The 18,670-nt window shown below is 40.5% G+C and overlaps 1 protein-coding gene across 1 annotated transcript; it reads left to right on the top strand.

Annotated features, from left to right (window-relative positions):
• The first annotated feature begins 17,389 nt into the window (after nucleotides 1-17,389).
• Nucleotides 17,390-17,986, top strand: LOC142182304 (uncharacterized). Its single transcript, XM_075256528.1, has one exon. The coding sequence runs from the start codon at nucleotides 17,390-17,392 to the stop codon at nucleotides 17,984-17,986; it is 597 nt and encodes a 198-aa protein (XP_075112629.1).
• Nucleotides 17,987-18,670: the final 684 nt, after the last annotated feature.

Here is an 18,670-nt window from a genome sequence, read left to right on the forward strand (position 1 = left end):
TTTGTCGCTCCATCGAAGAACATTCTCCAACTATCATAGGATTCCGCAATATCTTGTCCTATGAATGATACATCTTTATCAGGAAAATATGTTTTCAAGGGGTCATATCCTCCATCCATGGGGTTTTCAGCAAGGTGGTCTACCAGTGCCTGTCCCTTGACCGCTTTCTGAGTTATGTAAACAATGTCAAACTCACTCAACAGGATTTTCCACTTGGCTAGCTTGCCGGTGGGCATGGGCTTCTGAAAGATGTACTTCAAGGGATCCATTCTCAATATGAGATATGTAGTATAGGCGCAAAAGTAATGTCTCAGCTTCTGAGCTACCCAAGTTAAAGCACAACAGGTGCATTCCAATAGAGAATACCGGGCCTCGTACGGGGTTAACTTCTTACTGAGGTAATAAATGGCTTGTTCCTTCCTTCCCATTTCATCATGCTGCCCCAGAACGCAGCTGAAAGCTCCATCAAACACTGCAAGGTAGAGTAATAAGGGTCTACCTGGCTCGGGCGGGACTAAGACTGGTGGTGTTGACAGGTACTCCTTGATTCTGTCGAAGGCCCTTTGGTAGTCATCGGTCCATTTGGTAGTAGTGTCCTTCTTCAACATCTTAAAGATTGGGTCGCAGATAACTGTAGACTATGCTATGAACCAGCTGATGTAGTTAAGCCTTCCCAAGAAACTCATCACATCCTTCTTGTTCTTCGGCGGTGGTAGTTCTTGAATGGCTTTGACTTTTGATGGATCCAGTTCTATTCCTCGGTGGCTCATAATAAACCCAAGCAATTTCCCAGTAGAAACCCCAAATGCGCACTTCACGGGGTTTAGTTTCAGGTTGTACCTCCGTAGTCTATTGAAGAACTTCCTCAGATCTTCCATATGGTCGGTGGCCTTCTTCGACTTGATAATAACATCATCCATATATATCTCTATCTCCTTGTGTATCATATTATGAAAGATGGTAGTCATGGCCCTCATGTAGGTGGCTCTTGCATTCTTCAGGCCGAATGGAATCATCTTGTAACAATACACTCCCCACGGCCTAATGAAAGCTGTTTTCTCAGCATCTTCTTCATCCATCCAGATCTAATGATAACCCGCGAAGCAATCCACAAATGACTGTAGCTCATGCTTGGCGCAATTGTCAATTAGGATGTGTATATTTGGCAAAGGGAAGTCATCTTTCGGACTGGCCTGGTTGAGATACCGGTAGTCGACACAGACTCTGACCTTCCCATCCTTTTTTTGCATTGTCACAATGTTGGCTAACCATGTCGGGTATTCTACTACCCTGAGAACCTTAGCTTTGACCTGCTTGGTGACTTCTTCCTTAATTTTTAGACTCATATCATGCTTGAACTTTCTGAGATTTTGCTTTACCGCTGGACTCATTGGATCGGTTGGCAGTTTGTGAGCCATAATAGACGTACTCAGACAAGTCATGTCATCATACGACCAGGCGAATATGTCCTCATACTCCTTTAGAAATTCTGTGTATTATTTCTTTTCAGATGGCGATAGGCGAATGCTGATTCGTGTTTCCTTGACATTTTCTACATCTCAAAGGTTGACAATTTCGGTCTCGTCCAGGTTGGACTTAGGTCTGTTCTTAAAGTCCTCAACTTCTTTGATAATCTCGTCAGGTATGTCATCTTCCTCTAAATCAATGTCCGTTTGTTGCATTGTCTCATTGCATGTCACGGTCATTAGTTCATCAAGATAAGTAATAATAATATTGTATGGGTAAAGTAAGGAGAGATAGCAGTAAATATTAATTCATAAGAAAAATCAAACATGCTTTTAATAAATTGAATAACTGTTTTGAACATCGAAGATCTTATTGTGGAAATTGAGAAATGCAAAAAGAAAATCATTTAGTAAATAAAACAGTGAATAATGCTTGTTTTAGCCTTGCTACCCCGAGGTTCATCGGGCTTTGGTTGTCCTGATGGTCCAATTCTTGGGATGTGCCCCTCTGATCACAGCCTGTATGGAAGGGACCTCCTCCCCCTCCTCCTCGAGAATAACGCATCAATCCATATCAATGTCCTCTAGAAACAAGTCCTTCATTGCTGCAAGTGCTTCTTCTTCATCTGACCCATAAATAATGTCGGCATGTTGGAAGGTCTGCTCCAGATGTGGTATTGGCTGCTCTAGTGGGTAGTAAGGACCGTGCCATGGTGGCGACCAGTTATTGAACTCTTCCCAGGTGTATTCATATCCCAAGCCGAAGGTAGTGCCATGTTTCTTGAGTTTTATGGGTTTAGAGATTTCTTGAAGGTTCTAGGATGAGTAGTGGAGCATTCTTTGGGGTATGGTGGGTGTTACATTGGTTCTTTGGTGGAGCAGCGTGATGGTGAGGAGTGGGATGATTCTGCTATTTTGGGATATTTTGAGGAGGTGTAGGGTTTTGAGTGTTGGGGAAGTTGATATCTAGGGTGCTGAGGAAAAATGACAGGCTTGCCAGATTCCGAACCTGATAGAGCTCTTTCTGAAATTTCAACAGCTTCTGTTCAAGTTGTGACACATTCTCGTTAGGAACCTGAATACCCTGGTCATCAGTGGCCTCTACCCGTTCAGATGTGTTCTCCTTCCCGATGTTGTTTAAATCTTCCATTTTGCCTTTGTTCTTGCTTTTAACAGGACTAAGAGGAGGAGTGGGTGGAGGGCCCCTGGATCTTGTGAAATAAGATGATGATGCCAGAGTGCATGAACTAACCTTTGGGGAGGGGAATAGTAAAAACAAAAATAAAACAAAAGGTAATCAAGTCAGTAAGGATTATAAAAAGTATTGCAATATTTAAACACATAGTGCGGGAATGTAAAGCGTGTCCTAATTTGGGAACCTCTTTGTGCCTGAGGTAGGCCTAGAGACAAATAGACTTGGAGAACCTAGGATGCTAAATGCCTTATTTTATTGATAAAAATAGACTAATCCCAAAATGACACTAAATAAGCAAGGAATAAAGGTCACTAATGGCCATTGGCCTTATTACATTTATAAAGCGAAAAAGATAAACTCCTATCTACTTGGTCCCAGAAAGACCTTCCCCAGATTCGGCATCCTTGGCTCCGTCGAACAGCTTCCCCAACTCGCGAATTCCCAGCAACAGGTATGCTCTGGCTAGATGTCCGCCTTCGGGCCCTTCGGCCTTTTGACAATCTTCAACCCTTTTGAGAAATTTTCTCTCCAGTTCTACTATGCCTCGCTCCAAGTATCCTAACCATTTGTTTGCACTGATAGTCATGTCTTTCCATTCCTCAATTAGCTTCTGGTTGGATTCTTGGATCTCGCGGTGTTCGCTCTCGCATTCACGGATCCTTTTGAGTAGTTGGTTGTACTTGACTCGCACCTCGGCCTTTTCTTCTATAATTCTGTGACCTCGAACGAACCCTAGCTGGCCCAGACCATCCCAATTATCTTCCAACCAACCCGAATAGAAAGGGTTACAACCGGCGTGATGTCTGTCTGGCTCGATGGTGTCTTTCCCCATTACGATCTTGCAGTGCCACATGTGCTGGGCTTGGCAATTGTAGGGATTTATCATCATTTTGGAAGTCAGCTCGGAAATGGCTCATCTTATCGACCCTGGTATGACTTACTTCCTACCTGCTTGCCTCATGACTCGAAGAGGGACGTAAGGGTATGTTCCTCTTAGACCAATCAGTATCAGGAAAGGTGCATCTCTGTATCGGGCGATGAAATCTTTTGTCAGAAATCACTCAAACATCCATTGAACATGTTCTTCAGTCAAATTATCAAAGAGCTCAACCCATCCTTTGGCATTCTCAGGCTGAGTGAACATGTCGGGGATGTAATTCATTCGCTTTGGATGTTGGAAAGCGATGTGATCGTCCCAGACCCTTCGTTGAATTTCTTGTTGGTATTCGCCCTTTTGGAGATGTTCCATGAGCCAAAGCTGAAGTAGTAGATTGCAGCCTTCGAAGTGTCTCGCTCCTCATTGACATTTCTCTAAGGCTCGGTATATGTCTGCAATGATCATGGGTACAATGCTGAATGTCTACCCACCAATTCCCTCCATTAGGGTTTTGGTTACCATGGCCAACCTGGTATAGATTCTCCTTTTCTTCATCGGAAACACGATCAGACCCAGGAAGCAAAACATGAAGATGAAAACCCTACGATGGATGTGTCCCAAGGACATGATGGCAAACTCGTCAGGGTAGGTACGGTAGGATTTGCTGTGACCATATCTTTCATACAGTTAGTCAAAAGGGATGTATGATTCCTTCAGGCATGTCAGTTCTGCATTCTTCTTCAAACCCATCAATTTAAGGAAACCCCTGCCTGTGCGGTTCTAAGGCATTAGCAAACCCGGAGTTTCCCACACTAGACCAGCCAGTCCTCCTATCTCCTCTAGCAAAGGTGTCATTTCGATGTCCTTGAAGCGGAATACGGCCCTTTCACAATCCCAAAATAATATAGAAGCTTCTATAATCATGTTGTTAGACTGGATCTCTAGGAGGGATGGTAGATTACCCAGATATTTTTTGACGAGAGTTTTGTCACTAGAGTGTAAATATTCCAACCAACTTAGCAATCTTGGGTGGATGTTGGTGACCATGCCGAATCTGGGGACTTCGTGCCTCATATTTCTATAAGACAAATAAGGTTAGGCCTTTACCCCACTAGACTCGACTATTTAATATCAACAATTAGCATGAAGCATTTAGTTCTCCAAATAAATGCACAGAACGTGATGATGTCCATTTGGGTTTAGGGAAACCCAGTGGACTTTTGGACAAGGCTATCTTAAAGGATCATTATGTGGACAACATAAATGGCCCGGCTAGGTTTGAGCATGATTCATGCACAATTTAAACAGAGTAAGGTTTCTATAGGGTTTTAGACTGATACCCTTGAGCGGACAACTCAAGGGGGAAGGCATGGAACTGTCGACTGCACTGCTGATCGACTAATTTTACCGCAAATATGCCTTTCCAAATTTAGGGGTAATGATATAGGAAGAGCGCAACCACTCATCAAATGTTGATATAGTATTTGTTTGGCACGAGTGGAGTATGATGTTGAGCATGATTATGCAATAATTAAAAGCATGTTGACATGTATTTGTATGTTAAGAAAGCGCTAAATACAACAGTTTCATAATTTAAAGCAATATTGAAGGAAAGAAACAAGAAAGATATGTTAGTTTTTCTTTTGAAGAAGAAATTAAATGCTTAAAGAAATTTAAACAAGTAAATGCACATAAGGAGGTACAAATTCACAAGAACAATCTGAAATGGTAAAAGCCTAAAACTCCCCAACAGAGTTGTCATGCTGTCACGCCCCCTTTTCCCTCCACGGAAATCAGGTTTATGATATTTTGGTATGGGAATTGCAATTTTGAAGAGTTTCCACCTAACTATGTTTGATAACCAGAGACAGGGTAAGGGCTTGAAATTATCTCAAGGGGATGGTGTTAGGCACCCCTTAGGATCCACTAGTGTGGTTCCCGGCCAGACAATTTTTTATGAATTTGTACAATTAGAAAACAAACAAGTATGACTCAAATAATAGGGGATTTAAGTTTAGATACACAAACGTAAGAAAACAATTAGTGAAAGGCGAAATTTTGAAAAGAGTTACAATCTAAAGCATGCTTATGAATGTAAAGGGAGTGTCCTAGGTTTGTTTGTAATATGGATCACATCAATGCAATACCCGGTATGACACTCCTCAAAAGAGGGGCTACATGTGGTATTAGCGCACGAGTCATCATATCCATATATACCTTTTCCCGCCCGTGAAAGTAATTAAAGCGAGGGTTGTTCTCTACCCCTATTGCATGATGTTACCCGTCCCTTCCTATTAGTCCCCGAGGAATATAGGACTCCTATCCTATAAGAAGGAGGTTCTAGGTAGACCCTCAGGTTTAAAGGGGCAAAATACTAAGGCGACATACAAAACAAGTAGGACTGCATTTAAAGGGGAAAACACATAAACAAGTAGAAGGCTCAGATATACCTCCACAAATAATGCACATAGACGGCATGACTCATACACAATTAAGGTCCATATTTGAATTTTAAAGCATGTTATCTAAGTGATAACAACAGAACCAGATTTATTACATGACTTAGAAAAGAAGTCTGAATCAGGTTTGCCTACTGATTTTAACAGTTGATAATTAAACAAAGTCGGTTCTAATTTTATTTAATTTATTACCTAAGGCTTGCCTAGGCGTAAAGCAATATGCATTAGTTATTCAGAATTAATGAAAGATAGTTTGGAAATTATTTTACACTAAGAGCATGATGTTCTAGTCAAATGCAGAGATTGTTACCAGTTATTTTAAACGGGATAATCAAGTGTGAAGCTGTTTTTACCTCTTTTATAATCAGCAATTTACACTAAGTGTGAATGCAAGTGCAAATAAGATCCTAAAACATGGTATCGAAGGTGCATGTATAAAACTCATGACGCAGAATTCCTAGAGCAGGATTTCTAAATGCATATGGAAGGATTGCAGAATTTCCTAAGAGCAGGATTTCTAGGTGCATATGGCAGGATTGCAGATAATAGTAAAGAGATAATTATTAGCAGATTTTAACATATGATTTTGAAAGGGTGCACATGCTGAAACAATAAACATGAGACCTAAAGGCATGATTTCTAATGCATGCATGAGCTCTAAGCATGGTTTCTATTGCGCAATTAGGAACATAAACCTAATAACATGTTTTCTACCTTTAACGACTATAACATGCATATTTACCTCATCCATTTTCACTAGTCAACCCCAATACTTGTTTACAATAAGTTATTACATACTAACATTGAAATGAATTATATAATAAAAATAAGAAGTTACACTATAGGAAGCCTAAATAGGACTTCCTCTCTGAGTTATGTAATAAACCACCTCAAGTGCCAATTTTATTCTATAGCCTTTCTCATATCTAGGTGTCAGAGTTCCCTAAGGACCTCAAGGGATTCCGGGAAGTTCTCACACCCAGATTTCATAACCAAAACAGAGTGAGTGCAGTGTGGAAGGGCCAGCTTTTATGTGTCTAGGTTTAGAGGGAGCTCAAAGGCCCCAAAGCAAAGCTCACACAAAAGGGGCAGAACCTAGTGGTCTAAGAGTATATGTGAGAGTGCTTGACATAGATTTAAAGGAGTTGAGTTGGAAAACAGTTTTGAAAATAGTCATATTTGAAGTGAGTTTGCAAAAGACAGTAGAACAGTTTTTGAAAAGGAGAAGGGAATAGGAGCAATAATAACTTGGAACAAGACAACACACACATAACAAATCCAAAGAACAGTGTCATTCCATCATTCACAGGCAAGGAAGTAAGGGGTTGGGGACATAGAGAAACCTAATAAAAAAACACATAAACATGGCTAAGAAGAGATGCATATAGACCAGCAAGTGCAAGGAACAAGTATGGACTGATTAGCCTTTAGAACACAAGCAATTACTTCAAAGAGTTAACAAGAGAATCATGCTTGAAATTAGAATTGTAATAAGACATGAGACAGGGTATGAGAGTAATCATGCAGGGGTCTATTACATATAATTAGTCAGGACTTAGCATTAATCAAGTACATTATGAGACATACTAATTGAGGTACATAACCAAACTCAAGTAGACATGTTGGTTACATTTGAACAAGAGAGGGCAGAACTTAAACATGCTGAGTAAAACAGAGAACAAGAAGTGCAATTAAATAACATGAGCCATTAAGTTAATGTAGAAAGAGACAGGAACTGACAAACAATTGGGGAGGGGGCACATAGAGTTGAGTTTCAAAATTGAACTAGGAACATACCAATCAAGGAAGCAAAGTGCAAAAAAAGCAAAGTAATTAGAGTCCCACAGTCTAGCCTTGGCTTTCAGCCGGCTAGACAAAGCAGTAGCACAAGTAGTAAAGAAAGAAGAGAGAGTTTGAGTGTGTATATGTGTGTTCTCAACTGTTGTTCGTGTGTTTAAAGAAGAGAGGGTAGAGAATTTATAGTTTTTGAGAACAGGCAGGAAAATAAGGTAATAAGTACTGACTTAGCATAATTATAGAAATAATACAAATCAGAATCAATTAAAGACATGGACTCCCTTCAATTAGGGAGTCATAGTTCAAAGAGTACAAGTTGTATCAAATAAGGAAAAGAATTGCTTGTAAGACTAATTTTACCATAATAGGAATAGTAAAAACATGTAGCATGTAATAAGGTCTAAGTGCAGAATAGTTTCAACTTAAGGAAAGTGCATGTTAACAACATATTTGTGCATATAAATAAGGTAGAGTACAATTTGATTCTAAAAATTAGTTCAAAGAATCAAGGATGAGATTGAAAATAATAGGGAATCAGTACTAACTAAGGGAAGTATCACAAAAGTAAGGAAGCAATTTCAAAAAATTAGTACAGAATTACAAAGAAAATACACAAAATCAAAGATGTAGGTTTAAGGAGATTACACGGAATCAACATAAATTATGTGAACGATCAATAAAACAAATAGTCAGACCTATTAAACGACAAATAAAACGGGTTGGGACAAAATCAAAGAAACCTTAAGAACAAATTAGAATAGGAAGCACAAGAGCATATAGAACACACATAAAGCCTAGAACGTTCATGTAGTCATACCGCAAATAAATTCAAACTTCGAATCGAACCCAGAAGTTTTAGGGTTTCTCGACAAATGGAATCAAGCAAAAAAGAAAAACTCAGGTAATATTTAAACATGCTAAGAATCAAAGTAATTGCTAAAATCAGAAAGAGATCGTTTTTGCAAAAAGGGTTTTGAAACCCTAGTCTAGAAAATGAAGAAATCGTTTTGAAATCGGAGAAATATTTTGAGGAAAGCAAGTGAAAACATTAAAAACCCATAGATCCATCACAGATCTAAAAAGATCGGAAGATTTATAGCTAGGTTTTTCAGAAAATAGCAAAGACGAAGAAAATATCGGTTAAAAATTCATGGATACACTTAGATCTAAGACAGATCTAAAGAAAAAGTGAAAAATCTCAGGAGTTAGGGTTTCAGAGAACCCAAAGAAGGTGAGAAAACATTAGATCGTTACCGATTTTAGCCAGAAAATCCATGGACCTTACTCGAACAACCATGGATGGCAGGAAAGTAGCATAAAAGACCATGGATAGAAGTTGAACAAGATCTGGACTAGATCTCTTCGAGATTTTTCCACGAAATCACAAAAAGGGGCAACCAAGAGACAAATATACGTCTCAAACAACCATGGGAGTGGATTGAGTGAGGATCGAAGGGATAAGGGTTAGTTTTAGGTGGCGGCGGCTAGGGTTTGAGTTAGAGGTGAAAAGGGGTCTTGATTTGGCTATAATTAAAAGCCAAATTTGACTATAATTTAAATAGTCATTGTTTCCCTATTTAAATTATAAAAAATAGTAAATAGTTTCTGAAAACTAATTTAAAGGTCTAAAATGATTTATAACACATAATTAACAATTTAAAAATACAGGATCAAATTTTATGCGTATAAAATATAATTAAACCTTAAAATGATTAATATTACAATTATGTGCAATTTAGCTTTAAAAAAACTAAATAAAAATTTAAAAATATATAAAAAAACTTTTAGCCATATTTTTGGCATAAATATAGAAATACAATATATGAATTATCAAAACTATAATTTTGGAAATAATATTTGAGGATTTTATGGATAAAAAGGGAAACAATAAATCAATTTAAAACCTTTAAAATTATGGAAAAATAATAAAACTCTTGGACATACTTATATATGCATACATAAGCTATTTTGAATGTATTTTGCATATTGAAAATATATATAGAGAAAAATTGGGTATCAACATTCCCAGAATTTTATTTTTACTCTCTTTTTCTTCTTTTTATCGATGTTCGATGTCGCTGCAACCGTTGCTCGAGTTCCGGATGCGGTTCCTTGACTCAAGGAATGGGTTAAGGACATTGTCTAATAGAAAACGTATTCCGAGTGCGCATGACGCGAACTTTTGAAGGGTCGGTGGGAGGCCTGTTCTCATGGTGAGATTACTTTCTTGAGTGATCAACACTTGGATCCTCTTTGTGATGTTGAGTTCTCACTTATTTCTTTTTTCTTTGTAGGTCTTTCAAAGGATGTCTCCATGAGGCCTCCATATGGTGATGGGGACAGCCTCGTCGAGTCCCTTGATCCAAGGTAGGAGAAGAAGAGGAGAACGGCTCCGATTTCTCCGAACTCGGAGAAAAAAAAAACAAAAAGGAGGCTAGTGCACAAATACAAGGAAAGCAGCAGCACTCAAGAGCTCCCATCGGACTCAATCCATCGGCTGAGGGATGAGTCCAAAGAAGAAGAAGAAATTTCCCAACTGGTGGCCCGCGTGCGAGGCAACACCGAACTGTCTCAAACCAGGGGGGCCGATGAGGAGGCAGCGGGAGAGGCCTTCGAACTAGAGAGGGGTGAGGTCGATTTGTAAAGGATAATGCTGTGAAGGATGAACTTGGATTGATAGATCTCTCTAAGTCGCCCTCATTTTTCGACTCCATGATACACGATGCCCAGAGGCTAAAAGGACGTCCAAATGAGGGGCCCCAAGGGGTGGTATACTCCTTCCACAACTTCTTTGAGGGTTTAGACTCTATCGCTTTAGAAGACATCATCGGGTTGGGTGACCTACGGGTACCAAAGAAGAGTCCGTTTTCGGGGACCAGCTGGCCATCTTCAAGCCCGAAACTAGTAAACTGGTTCCCATCTCCGAGTGTAGATCTTGACCGGAAGCAGTCGATTATTATGTCTATTCTGGACGATGCCCAGGTCTTCTCTACCCGCGTAGGGGTTACAAGATATCTTCGGTGCCAGGTGACCGAAGAGGATCAAGCAAAGATGAACGAGGTGGATGCGCCCTACCTGTTCAACAAAGTCTAACATGCGTTAAACTGGGTAACTTCGAATGCCTCTTGGTGACTTTTATTATGTAGCCAGATTAAGTCATAAAAATTTGTAACTCTTTCCTTTGCATTTGTAGGCCTCGTAGATCGATCACGAGACTTCTCTCCGATATTGAAAAGAATTTACCGAACATAAGGCCGAGACCCGAGGGCTTATTGAGAAGAGGGATGCTTACAAACTTCTTAGTGAGCCACGTGAGGGGGAGGTCATGAAACTCCAAGCTGAGTTAGAGGTGGATCGAAAGGACATGCTAACCTGGTCGAAAAGGTAAGGAGAGTATTTGAGGTTAGTGACGCTGATTCAGATACGGTGACTAATGGTCCGAACCCGCAGGTCCAACAAAAGCTTGACCAGATCGGACAGCTCCGGGCAGAGGTGGATGCGGTAAAGGCTGAGGCCGAAGAATGGAAAAATAACATGGACCGCCTGGCCTCAAAAATGGAGACCGCTCGGGCCCAACTAGCTTTGGCTGAGGTCCAGCTCTGAGCTATAAAGGAGAAGTCCTTGGTGCAGGCCAAGAAGATCGATGAGCTCTAGTCCAAGTTGAAGTCGGCCGTATCTGATCGAGAAAATTTGGCAATGGAGCTTGAAGCGGTCAAGTCGGAGGCCAAAGTAATTAATGTCGATATCGATGAGATGGTGGCCATTTATAAGGCTGATACTGAGGCGGCTCAGGTTCGAGAAAAAGACATTATCGAGCACGTTAAATGGCAATCTCGAAGGGAGGCCCTTGAGGAAATTCATGCTCGGGGTTTCGACATATCAGCTGAGATTGAGAGTGCCAAAGAGCTCGAAGCCGGGGCCAAAAAATTGTCCTATCCCAAAGATTACGAGGGCCTGAAGACTTGGGCGAATCCGAGGATAGAGAAGATCCCGAGAGCGATGAGGCAGCCCCCGTCGAAGACTAGGCCACTTAGGCTTTGTAAATGTTTCTTGTTTTTTGCTTTTAGTTTTACCTTTTGGTTGAGGCCGTTTGGCCTCTGTAAAGAATTTGTGTCGAGGCCATTTTGGCCCTTGTAAAAAATTGATATGTATATAAAGCCTTTTTTTCCTTCAGCAATTTTTAAGTTTTTTGCTTTGTCATTTATATTTTCAAAGATTAAAATGCCTTAACATGAAATAGTTAGGTTACGCTGGGGGTTCGAACAAGCCTTGCCTCCAATATTATTTTGTGTTTAAGGCATGGTGGGGTTTTGGCATAACCGAAATTTTCCCCCCAAAGTACTTATACTTTCTTAGATCATAGTTTTTCGAGAGTAGCTTTTAGAACCGGTTAAGAAATTTTAAGGCCTTTTCGTTACGGGCCTCGAACATCTCCGAGCCATTTTAATTTGGGCGTAGCTTTTTTAGTTTCGGTGTGGCCCAGTGGGCTGGCCACCTCGAGTTATCAGGCTTGTCTAGGATAACAGCCCCTGAATGGGGATGGCCATAGCCTTAAAGATTTGAGCATTGCCTGATAGGTCTTATGCCCTCGAGCTCCGATAGCCCAGACCATCCGCGTTTATTTTCGGACAGTAGTCCCCGAGTGAGAGTGATTGTTCGAACTGGAATTAAGATAGACTTTGGGGCTTGATAACTTTAGGGGATCGGATGTAGGAAATTCCTTTAGAAATGTAAGAAATTTTTTTAAAGGGTGAAATATTTATCCGCAAGGAAGAGACTTTTTTTATTCTTGTGCAAAATATTTATACATGCGTACATGTTTTATGCCAGGACTAAAGAAATCTATGCAGGCACGATTCGTTTGACCGTTTGTCCCTTACAATAAGTCCTATCTATCGAGACCCTTCAATGACGTAGTTTCTTTCCTTGCTAAAGTCGATATCCGAAGGTAATGCCCCCTAGTATTCAAGGTTAATCGTAGAGAGAAGCCTCGGATACTGTTGATGCAATCTTTAATACCGATTCATAGCTGGCCTTCTATTCTAAGTTAGCATGATCAATTGTTGCCTCGTTAAAAACCTTGCCGAAAGATCGATTTGGGACAAAATCAGTTCAAGGAAAAAAAATGCAACACGTGCTTTTAGACCTAAAAATCAGTACTGCTTCTTATTGGTTAACTGTAAGTGTTAGTTAACAAATAAGAAAAAAGGAAATGAACAGGGTCGTACCTTAGCAGTAGTATCACTTCAAGTGATTTATGTTCCAGTTATTCAGTAGTTGCTTGCCCTTCATTGTTCGAGTTTGTAGGACCCTTTCCAGTGATCTCGATAATCTGGTATGGTCATTCCCAGTTCGGTCCCAACTTCCCTTCGTTCGGGTTTCGGGTGCTTAATGTGACCTTCCTTGGTACTAAGTCCCCAATATTGAAGTACCGGAGGTTGGCTCTTCGATTGTAGTATCTTTCGATCCACTTCTTTTGGGCGACCAACCGAACAAGGGCGGCTTCGCTCCTTTCTTCCAATAGCTCTTGGCTCGTTCTCATGGCCTCATCGTTTGATTCCTTGGTAAATATCGGAATTTGATACTTGGTTCAATGACCTCGATCGGTATTAGAGCTTCAGCGCCGTAAACCAACAAGAACGTGGTGGCCCCGGTACTGGACTTCGAGGCCGTATGGTATGCCCATAGGACTTCGGGCAGGATTTCCTTCCATTTTCATTTGGCTTTAGTTTACCTCTTTTTGAGGTTTTGGAGTATAGTTTTGTTGGTCAATTCTGCTTGTCTGTTCACACAAGGGTTATAGGGTGTTGACAGGATCCTTTTGATCTTATGGTCTTCAAAAAATTTGGTCACTTTGCTACCGATAAATTATTTCTCGTTGTCGCACACGATTTTGGACGACATTCCGAACCGACATATAATGTGGTCCCAAATGAAGTTTATGACTTCCTTCTCCCTGACCTTCTCATATGCCTGGGCTTCAACCGACTTAGAAAAATAGTCAATCATAAACAATATGAATTGAGCCGTACCGGGTGCCCATGGAAGGGGGCCAACGATGTCCATTCCTCACTTCATGAACGACCATGGTGACAAAACTGAATGCAGTAGCTCTCCAGGTTGATGTATCACCAGAGCATATCTTTGACATTCGTCACATTTTTGTACGAACTCCTTTGCGTCCTTTTCCATATCTATCTAGTAGTAACTAGCTCTGATTATCTTTCTAACCAATGATTCGGTGCCTGAATGATTTCCGCAGGTGCCCTCGTGAACTTATCTCAAAATGTACTTTGTATCTCTTAGCCCTAAACATATTGCTAGTGGGCCATCGAACATTCTTCTGAACAAGGTTCCGTCTTCGGACAAGCTAAATGGGGCTGCATTTATACGCAGGGTCCTCGAGTATTTTGGATCTGATGGGTAGTTTCCTAGTCTTCAAATATTCTACATATTTGTTTCTCTAATTCCAAGTCAAGAATTTAGAGTTTATTTCGACGTGACCTTCTTTCACTACCAATCTCATGAATTGTATGACTGCCCCTGAGTTGAGCTCGTTATCCTTGACTGATGACCCAAAGTTTGCAAGGGCATCGGCCTCGCGATTATGATCCTGAGGTACATGTTGCCAGGTCCACTTCTTGAACTGGTGTACTATTACCTGCAACTTATCTAGGTACCTTTGCATTCGTTCTTCTCTGACCTCGAATGTCCCATTAACTTGGTTCACCATAAGAAGGGAGTCGCACTCAGCTTCGATCACCTCCGGCCCCAAGGCTTTGGCTAATTCGAGACCTGCAATCATGGCCTCATATTCGGCCTCATTGTGAGTCAATTTCACAGTTCTAATAGATTGTAGAACTACATTACATGTAGGTGGTTTCAATATGATGCCAAGTCTGGACCCTTTCGTGTTCGAGGCACCATCCGTAAAGAGGGTCCAGATCCTTGAAGACATCCCCAAGTTTACCAACAACTCTTTTTTAACCTCGAGTATTAGGCCAAACGTAAATTCGGCTACGAAATATGCTAAAATTTGAGACTTGATGGTTGTTCGGGGTTGATACTCAATATCGTACCCGCTGATTTCGACGGCCCATTTAGTCAACCGTCCCGAGAGCTCTGGTTTATGAATTACCTTCCTCAATGGGTTAGTGGTTACGACACATATGGGATGACATTGGAAGTATGGTTTTAGCTTTCTAGAGGCGCTTAGCAAAGCGAGCGCCAACTTTTCTAGGTAAGGGTACCTTGTTTCAACCTTGCCAAGGGTCCTACTAACATAGTAAATTAGAAATTGCGTACCTTTCTCCTCTCAGACCAGGACTCCATTTACCGCTATCTCCGATACTGCCAAGTACAAGTATATTTGTTCGTCTGTTTTCGGTGTGTGAAGCAGCGATAGGTTCGATAGATATCACTTGAGTTCCTCCAAGGCCCGTTGGCACTCCGGGGTCCACGAAAAGTTGTTCTTCTTCTTTAGCAGCAAGAAGAATAAGTGACTGTTATCTGAGGATCTCGAGATGAATCGCCCCAGGGCGGCCATGCGTTCGATTGATCTTTGCACGGCCTTCACATTTTGTCCAAGATTGTGATATCTTTGATGGATTTGATCTTGTCGGGGTTGATCTCGATTCCCCGGTTGGATGCCATAAACCCGAGGAATTTACCTGATTCGACTCCGAACGCACATTTCTTTAGGTTCAGCTTCATATTGTACTTCTTCAATATGCTGAAGGTTTCCTGCAAATGCTTTAAATGGTACTATGCTTGCAGGGACTTAACCAATATATCGTCAATGTAAGCTTCCATTGATTTTCCTATTTGTTCTTCGATCATCCAATTTACCAAGCGCTAATAAGTGGTACCGGCATTTTTTAATCCGAATGGAATTACGTTATAGCAGTATGTGCCGTACTTAGTGATGAAAGAGGTTTTTTCCTGATCATCTAAGTTCATCCGTATTTGGCTGTACCTAGAATAAGTGTCGAGAAAACTGAGAATCTCGTGGCCGGTTGTGTCATCGACATGCAATCAATGTTGGGCAAAGGGAAAGAGTCCTTGGGACATGCCTTATTCAAATCCTTATAATCTACACACATTCTTAATTTGTTCCCCTTTTTAGGGACTACTACTACATTTTCTAACCAATCTGGGTATTTTACCTTCCGAATGGACCCTATTTTAAGAAGTTTAGATACCTCGTCCTTGATAAAAGCATGTTTGATTTCGGACTGGGTTCTCCTTTTCTGCTTGATCAGGTTGAATTTTGGATCCAGGCTCAGCTTGTGAGTAGCTATCTCCAATGAGATCCCTGTCATATCGAGATGGGACCAAGTAAAACAATCCATGTTAGTCATAAGAAATTGAATGAGTTTTTTTCTTGAGCTCGGGGGTTAACCCCGTGCCTAGGTATACCTTCCAATCGGGTAGACATTCTATCAATGTTACTTGTTCCAGTTTCTCGACCATTGATTTGGTGGCGTCGGAATTATCGGGGACTATAAAAGATCTGGGAACCCCGTAATCATCATCATCGTCAGTCTCCTGTTTGTCCGATTGGGTCGCAACCGGTGTCGATAATTGTGATAGGTTACAAGTACTTTGGTCACACGTACTTTACTTTATGTTTTGATGATCTAACAAACTTACTATCCAGAACCAGATAAGGAACCTGTTACACATTTACAAGACCTTAAGATCACAAGGTTCCAGCTTGGGATCCAGCTTGGGATATGATTCAACTCTTCAGAGTGGAAGGAACAGCTGAGGGAACAGGTCCCTACCAGTTCCCGATAAGACTTTACGAATTCAACTCTCAAGCTGGAAAGTTGTTGTCTGCACACGCTACAGTACAAGAATAGTTCAGCAGTCAACTTTCTGTGGAAGACTTTTTACCTACATTGCTTACATCATTGTAAGTGACGTCACACATGTATATATATAGTCAAGGGAGGTAAAACAAATTCACTTGAACACTTAGAGATTTCACTCAAGCTCACTCGCGTGACTATCCAACAAGAAAGTCTCAAGTGCATCAAGAACAAAGAACAAAACAACTACGAACCAGTTCCCACATCAAGTTATTATATGTCCTTAGTTGAGTTGTAACTTTATAATAGTTCTTCAATTGTAATTCTTATCTAGCTTATTTAGAAGCATTCTATAGGAAACTCTTATAAACCTTAAACCTGTGTGTTTGAGTCTTGGCTAGAGTTAGTCAAGTTACAAAGTCTTTGTAATAGAGTTATTACAAAGTCTTTGTAATAGAGTTATTACAAAGTGGCTTGTAATAGAGTATTACAAGTTAGTGAGGGACTAAGAGGTTAATTCCTAGGTTACATAGGTTCTAATCTAAAAGTTGCTCTATAGTGAAGTTAAAATCCTACAAGGGTAGGTCGTGGTTTTTAATCCCGTTTAGTTGGGAATTTTCCACGTAAAATTCCTCTTGCCCTTTATTTATTACAGTGTGCATGTGTACTGTTGAACCTGATATAGAACCTGGTTCTCTATAGAGTTTGGTGGACCCTTATATTGTATCAATTGGTATCAAAGCGGGTTCTTTCTATCCGGTTAACACCTAGAAATAATTCTTATGGTTGCTCCTCCAAACTTCGAAGAAGGCCAGTCTACTTACAGATCTCCAAGGTTCAACGAGCAATATTATGGATGGTGGAAAACGAGGATGCACGACTTCATCATGGATGAAGATTCTGAGCTATGGAATGTTATATCTGACGAACCATTTGTCCCTACCAAGAACCTTGGCGAATCAGGTGTAGTCATCCCCAAGACATGGAAGGAATTCAATGACACTGATAGAAAGGCCATAGAAAATAACTTTCATGCCAAGAAAATTCTTGTTTGCGGAATTGGTCCTGATGAATATAATAGGATATCAGCATGTCAATTAGCAAAAGAGATCTGGGAGCCTCTTCAGATAGCTCAAAAGGGAACAACACAGGTGAAACAATCCAAAATTCATATGCTCACAACTGAATATGAGCTCTTCAGAATGAAAGATAATGAATCCATCCAAGATATGCATACTCGTTTCACCTCCATCATCAATGAGCTTCACTTTCTTGGTGAAAGTTTTTCGAGAAACAAGCTTGTCAGAAAAATCCTTAGTGTACTGCCCAATTCTTGGGAAAGCAAAGTTAATTCCAACACAGAAACTAAGGACTTGTAGACACTGACCATGGATGAACTTGTTGGAAACTTGAAAACCTATGAAATGAAGAAGAAGGAGAAGGAGAATGAAAGAAGAGAGCCCAAGAGGGATAAGAACCTTGTCCTCAAGACGGACAACAATGACTCAAGTGGTGAAGACGGGTACATGTCCTACTTGATAAGAAGATTCAAGAAGATGATTCACAGGAATGGAGGCATTCCAAAAAGCGAAAGTTCTAGCAAGCCAAAAAATTATGAACTCTGTCATAAATGTGGCAAGCCAGGACACTTCATCAAGGATTGCCCTCTCCTAAAGAAAGATCAGTATAATAACAACTTTAACAAAGCAGCCAAGAGGAACCAGATTCCTCACAAATGCTTCAATAGAAAGAATGATGCTGACAATGTTGTAAAGCAAGCTCTTGCTGCATGAGGAGACTCTTTCAGCGAATCTGAAGAAGAAAACAATCATGGTGGTAGTTCAATGATAGCAGTGGAAAATAAAATAACTGAGTATGATTCAATCTTTACTTTAACAGCTAAATCTGATGGCGATGAAGATAATGACGACATGAGGTAAATTTTCTGGATGTTCAGAGAAATCTGAAATCTTATTCTCCTAAAAGCTCATGTCATAAGCAAATGTACTAATTAATGCATACCATAGTCTTATCAATGATAAATATTCATCAACTATAGAACT

Source organism: Nicotiana tabacum, chromosome 6 (genome assembly GCF_000715075.1).
Source record: "Nicotiana tabacum cultivar K326 chromosome 6, ASM71507v2, whole genome shotgun sequence".
NCBI lineage: Eukaryota > Viridiplantae > Streptophyta > Magnoliopsida > Solanales > Solanaceae > Nicotiana > Nicotiana tabacum.